The sequence below is a fragment of the Macrobrachium nipponense genome, chromosome 23 (assembly GCF_015104395.2).
Source record: "Macrobrachium nipponense isolate FS-2020 chromosome 23, ASM1510439v2, whole genome shotgun sequence".
Classification (NCBI taxonomy): Eukaryota; Metazoa; Arthropoda; class Malacostraca; order Decapoda; family Palaemonidae; genus Macrobrachium; species Macrobrachium nipponense.
In genome coordinates, this window is record NC_061090.1 from 47,614,804 (window position 1) to 47,622,014 (window position 7,211).

Sequence of the window (7,211 nt, forward strand, 5' to 3'; positions counted from 1 at the left end):
AAACCAAATCAGATTTCACAACTAAGTAGGTAACTTAGGTATATAGCACCAGCTGATCTCCAACCTTACCTGCTCCTTCACTCGGGCCCTCAGAGGGGCCAGCTGTTTCTCAATCTCTGCATCCATTTTCAAATGGTTAGTGTTTACGAGTAATTTTCGCTTGCTAGCGTGCTTCTTAGAGCCCCACTCTGGTACTAACTTTTCGCGGAGTGAAGATGTAAAAATCTCTGCACTTCGTAAACAATTCGGTAAGTAACGCAACTGAGCACCTTTGGTTACGAACGAAAGCAACTGGAATGTCTTCATTTAAAAGCCAGCGTGGTTGCTTTTACGGCCTGCTCATGACCACTGATGTCATCTGGTGGCTTAGGTAGTCAGCTTAGGCAAGAGAAACAAATTTACCTGGGCCAATAGCATGGAGTAACCATCTTTCCACTCTCATTATATGCCGAAGTACCAGAATGAAACTTATTCCAAATTCCAATCTAGGCCCGTACCCAGAGATTTTTATGGGGCGGGGGTCGTTTTTCCCGAAACTGGACCTTTTCCTCTATAAATGTCATTGCATTTACAGGTATATACGAGATGAAATACTTGAAAATGTTATTTTAGTTATAGCTACCTTTTAAGAAGAAAAATTGGGTATGCGGTATATGTCCTTCTACCCGATTAGATGTTATTCAAAGTACTGACTTAATTTGGTCAACAGAATTTTACTTATAATTTTGAAAGTTTGCACTGAAATTCAAGAATATTTCTTCAGTTTTATTGATTGATTCATTTATTATGTTAACAATAACATGCATATTACTTTATCTGTTATGTTATACATTTTGACTTCACAAAAAACAATAATTATTTATTACAATGAAAAGGATAGTCGCAGAAAATATGGACTTCCAGAAATTTTGGGGTGGGTCGACCGCCCTCGGTAAAGGCCTGCAATCCGTCGCCTTATTCCCGTGAAAGAAGTTACACACATATGTGTGTGTATACACACACACAACACACACACACACACACACACACACATATATATATATATATATATATATAATATATATATAATAATTATATACAATAATTATCAACTTCGTTTTCAAAAATAAATTTAAAAAAATAATAGTGTGCAACTTCAACATATTTATTAAATGTAGTGAATTAATTGGTGGTGTGTCAATACAATTTTGGGCGATATCACGCCCATACAGTGTACAACACACATACGTATACACACCCCTAGAGGGGCACGCAAAGGAGAGATCAGAGGGACGAACCAGGACTGAGTACTGGGGCGTACTACTAGGTACCCTTCCGATCTCTTGACCTCTCCTAATGGCTTCTCTGGCGAGAGGCACAAACAACCCATAACACCTTCAACTCTTACCATACGTAATATGCGCAATATACTCACCAAGAGCAATTTCATATATATAAGGACAAATAAATTATCATAACTAAAACAGTAAGTATATTTCGTTATTAAAACGTCTACTGACGTTTATGTCAAAAGACTTCGTCTTTGTGTAAAACCATCATTTCGGTGCTAACCGCACCACAGATACTACGTACTAGAACATAGCAAAATCAGATAAAACAATGTTAAGAGTGTCATTCTCTAGTAGATGTGGTTCTTTCACCCTTATTATGTCATGCAATATAGATGTACATATTTTACAAAATATATGGGCATGCGAATCCATTTGTTTTTCACATGAATACAAATACAGTGACATAGTTCATGTCTGTCGATTACCTGACAGACAGCAATACGCAGTGAAAATCAATCAATAATTTCTTATGAGACAGACACTAATAACTATAATAAAAGACAAATAGCATGGAAACTAGTGAATACACAAAAAAATAGAAAATAAAATCGTTGTGAGAGGAATTGCTCACACCCTCCCTCACCAAAATTCATACAACACATGTATATGTATATGTAGTGTCCTTATAAAGCTCCTTCTCCAATCAACTGTTTTCTTTGTTCGTCGGCCTTAGCAGCAGTTCTTCTCGTGGGCCGACGATCAAAGTTCATCATTTGTGGTGGGGAACCTGTTGAGGTCGTAGGGTCATCCTCTGCAACACTCTAGGTCCTCTCCATCGTCTTTGTTGTTTTGTTTATATGGCTAGCCTCGTTTAAAGCCTCGCTGGTCCCAAGGTCTAAAGAATACCAGGTCAGACCGTCTCAACGTTACTGCGCATATTTGTGACGTTGCTGGTATGTGGCCATAAAAGAAAACAATAAAATAAAGGGTCTATGGGAATTGCTTGCCCACACCCATTCTCTCTCACTCTCTGTCACGACCTTGGGTGAGAGAGGTCCCCGTTAATCTTCAGGTACTGCTGAATTAAAGGACTGAATCCGGTCTAAGAGAGCTTCTTTGTTCTTCACTCTGGTGAAGTCAAATACTGACTGATGACTTTTTTACGGGGAGAATTTTACCTGAACCTCGGCCAGATGCAGCCTCGTGACGTCATGCGCGAGATTGTCCTTATTTTGGTCGGAAGCGGTCTGACCTGGTATTCTTTGGCTGGTCCCGCCTACTTCATTCTGTCCGCTTTCTGTTGTTGATTCCTCTCTGACATTAAATTCGAGTGGGATGACTTGATTCAGTGGTCTCGTAAAATTTCCACTTGGTGTTTTTTTTTTTATCTCAACTGTCCTTATAACATTATCAGGACCTGCGTGGAGTTTCTCGATGATTCCCAAAGGGTACTTGTGTTTTTTACAATTATCATTTACTATAAGGACCAAATCTCCTATGCTTAATGGACAGATGGTTGAAGACTCGATGTTTCTGTGCCTCTCTCAAAGAAAAGACAAATAGTCAAGTAGCCACAATTTCTCAAACTTTCTTATCGTCTCACACAGTCTTGCATAGTTCTCCCTCAATTTGACGCTCTCATTGAAAGGTATACGTCGACGAACTTGTTCAACGGAGGTGTCATTGTAATAGTTCTGCCGTATAAGAGTCTGGCCGGGGTGAGCGCGATGTCGGCGTTATATTCGTTGACATATGTTAGTGGCCTGTTATTGATGATGTTCTCGGCTTCGGCGTCGATGGTATTGAGTTCTATAAACGAAACTCTTTTTCCTGTATAGGGCCCTTTGTAAGCACGATTTCACCACTCCGATCAGTCTCTCGTAAAAGCCGCCTTTCCAAGGTGACAGGGATGTTATGAACTTTCATTCTAAATTATGGTCCGTCAGATAATTTCTTACTTCGGGCTCTTCGCTGATATCTCTTAGAAACTTACTGGCTGCAATGAAGTTTGGCGCATTATCATTTATTTAAAACTTTCGGAAGTCCGTGCCTTGCTGCGGATGTCTAAAAACAAAGAGAAAATATTTTTGTGTATTCATGGATTTGCACACATATAGGGCAACTGCTCTTGACGTAGCGCATGTAAACAACAAGCCATACGCCTTCTCGTTCTCAGCTTCATTTTCAGAAACATTAATGTTTCCCGTATAGTCGACGCCAACACAGGAAAAAAGGACTTGATGCTTAACTTGTTCGGGTGGTAATGGGGGAAATCCAGGCAGACTTAGAGGTTGTTTTTGTGCTTTCTTACACAATAAGCACTCTTTCAGGATCTTCTTAACGGACTCTCTCATTTTTCCAGCCCAAAACTGTTGTCTCAATATAACCACAAGTGTATTCATGTTGCAGTGCAAGTTGAGTATGTGATAATGAGACACTATAAGTTGCCATAAGGGGTGTCGGCTGGTGACGTATACTGGATGCTTAGCGAATTCTGCATTATGAAGTCTTCCTTGGCACCGAATAACACCCCTTTCATCAACATAAAGTCCTAATTGTCTGATAAGATTCCTTAACTCAGAGGGAACACTAGAACTGGTTTGTAACCCATTAGTCAACGCATAATATAGCGTTGGAAAAGCTTGACGCTGCATGATTCTGATTAAAACAAGTAAATTATTACTTTCCCTGAATTTATCAGGAAATATTCTTCTCCCAAACAAGATCAGTCTACCTACAATCCTTAATGCGTGTTTCAATGAGGAGAACTCAGAACAATAAAATACAAGTACATCATCTTCAGGGTTTCTCAAAACTGGTTCTACTGTTAGGAAACAACAGGAGTCTGTCTATAAATATGTAGGGACAATTAGATAGGAAAATCCACTGGTAGAAATATATATAGAGTGAGAGTAGAGTAATGAAAGGGTCTACCAAGAGAGGTAGAAAAGGGAGTAGATGTGTGGCAGTATCAGACTGCAGAAATAGCAGTTTTGAAAATGAGGCAAAACACAGGCAGCCGTTTGCCAAAACAGTAAAATGCAAACTCCAGTGGAAAATCTGAACTTTGACACCTTCAGTGGGTGGTTACCATAGATTAATGGAACCAATAAGACTAATCTAGGGGTGGCACTGGAAGTAAGGAAAGCCACTCAACAGATCAAGGGATGAGGGCGGGAACTGACTTGTCTTTTCCCGAACCCCGTGCAAAGAGATACACATAACAGGGAAAACATATCGTACCTCAAATGGAACATTCCTACACCTCCCCTTTAAGATCAAAGCTCCCCATTCAAAGCAAACATAGTATATTTAAAACATAAGTATAGATTTCTCCTTTTAGTTGCAAAAATAATAAAACTGGTAAAGGTAGTAACATATGAAGTAAAGGGAATTCAGCTATAATAAAGATAGTCCTTCGGACACAGCGCTGGAACATACATAAATGGTAAACATGACAAGAGGAACACTTATTAAACCCAAATAATCAGGATTAAAGTATATGCACAAAACTTGACATGTTTAGGGGATATTTATTAAACACAACTAAAATGAATTACTCTGTAATATAATCATCGTGCCTATTGCGGGGGGACGACGTACCCTAGTGCTACTTCTCTCCTGGTGGGTACTGGGCCAGCCTCCCCCGAGCGTGGGGAGTAGGTTCTCCCTCAGGTGGTGTGGGTGGTAGGGATCTCAAATGCTTGCGATTTCTTGTCGAAATTCTTCCACTCCCGTCTAACCTATGCGATATTGGCGGTATCTATTCTTTTCAATAACCACCCCGCTTCTATTCCAGGCTCGTGTAGTCACATCCTGGATAGCTCCCTCTCTCCCCCTATTTGTAGGGGGGAAAGATCCTTGGCTTTCTCATTATACTTGGATGATATTCGTTGTTCAACAACGCTTCTTTCCCTCTCTCTTGCGGACAAGGTTTCGACCAATGCTCGGTGACGAAATGATAACTTTTTAACATTGGCACCGAACTCGAAGTTGGCGACCCATGGCCAGCTGTGCAGGAGACTTATCTATACCACGTAATGGTGTATTTCTATACTGCAATATCGCCTGAGCTACCTTGTCATTGTCTAGCCCTCCATCAGGTAGAGTATTTGCCCATTAATGTTAGTTTGGCGGTGCGCACAGCAGCTTCTGCCCGCCCGTTGACTGGGGTTAGTGAGCAGACGACACTCTCATAGATACCCCCCACTTACCAAAGAAATGTCTCATTTCCATGCTCGTTAGATTCGTGCCCTCGTCCACTGATATTTCTTCAGGTGCTCCCCACTGCATAAAATATCATTCTAAAAAACTGGGATCAATCTCGCGGATGTAGTTCCGTTAGCGAAGAAATAAATTTCCATCCATCCAGTCAGTCGATCGGCGTAGACCATATACTGCCTCCCTGCTACTTGAAATAAATCTGCAACAGTTCTCTGAAAACGGATATTAGGGAGTGTATATATACTTATTTCCCTTTGTTGCGAAGGTGCCGCAACGTTGCAATCATGACACTGTGCCCTATAATTTGCCAAGTCACCCTCAAATCCCAGGCCAATAAACTGCCTGTCGTGCTCTTCTGATCATGGAGTCAGTTGATTGATGACCTGAATGTAAATTGGTTGCAATGCGTAAACGTAGTGCCTCCGGAACTACCAGACGAACATGCCCCCTCGTCATATGCATATGTGACTAATCCTTCAATGACACTCAGCCTATCACGTACATTGAAAAAAGGTTTTAGGCAGGGCTCCACTTGAGACCTTGACGACGGCCAACCCTCTTCGCTGACACGTCGCTGCAATAGTAAATAATCAGGATCCTTCTCTGCTTCCCCCCTCATGGTAGCCCAGTCCATAGTAATGACGTCATCCGCCAGCGATGACGTCCCATGGAGGCAATACAAACTTCGTTCATAAGTTCCTCCTCTTCTTCGTCTTTGACGGGTGAGTTTCACTGCGAATCACTGGGTATCTTGATAACGTATCGGCTGCCGAATTCTTCTTCCCCGGCAAAATATCTTATGGTAAACTATATTGCATAGTTTTCTCCTTCAACCTTAGTAGTCTGGGTTTGCAATGTCTTTTAGGCTCCTATCCCCAAAGAGTTTTACCAAAGGTCTATGGTCCGTGATTAAAATGAAATTCGGGCATCCCAATAAAAACAATCTCGATTTCCTAAGGCACCATACTACTGCAGCCGCTTCCCCCTCAATGACGGCATAGCCGCCTCCGCCTCCCCCGTCAGGTGCCTGCTGCCACATAATGCCAGTTTCCATCCCCCCCCTTACAACAAAAAGGGGCATTGAGATCCTCGCAATTTGCAATATTGTTGCAATATAACAAATCCCATTCCTTCTCTGCACCAATCGGTAACAACAGCAGTGCGCCTTGTCTTATCATAATATGTCAGTCCGTCGCCCAACATCTTGCAAATGCTGTCCCGGGCTGCAACAAAACTGTTTTGAAGGCGTTGGTCCCAATAAACTTTCCGATGGGGGGATTTCTTGAGAAGATCCCTGAATGGTTCCATTACCGGTGCTACAGCCACGAAAGAGGTGCAATTTGGTTCACAAGTCCAAACCAAGATCTTATATCCGTGATAGTTGGGCTTGCAGGCATGGGGAAGTTCTTAGGTGGCACTCATACGCTCATTAGAAGGTCTATAATTATCCCAATCAAGTTCGTACCCCACAAACTCTACCTGTCTTTGACAAAATCGGAATTTATCCGGATTCAGCGTAATACCATTATCTCACATAATTGCAAAAAATCATAAGTATGCCAAAAGGCTCCCTCAACACTGTCGTCATATAACAACACGTCATCTATGCACTTGTACTTTCTGTGTACATCAATAATAACGTCATCGAACCTTTTCGTGTATGCATCGGGGGCCGCGCAATGACCCATAGGTGTTCGACAATACTGGTATCTCCCC

At 41.6% G+C, this 7,211-nt stretch overlaps 1 protein-coding gene across 2 annotated transcripts in view; it reads right to left on the minus strand.

Annotated features, from left to right (window-relative positions):
* LOC135200302 (glycine--tRNA ligase-like) overlaps positions 1–362 on the minus strand; it is a 674,105-nt gene extending 673,743 nt beyond the window's left edge. Inside the window, exon 1 of one of the 2 annotated variants that reach the window (XM_064228841.1) lies at positions 70–362. In XM_064228841.1, the coding sequence (XP_064084911.1) occupies positions 70–306 (237 nt within the window). In that variant the 5' untranslated portion in view covers positions 307–362. The remainder of the gene's footprint in view (positions 1–69) is intronic. The other variant, XM_064228850.1, reaches the window with a different exon arrangement.
* Positions 363–7,211: the final 6,849 nt, after the last annotated feature.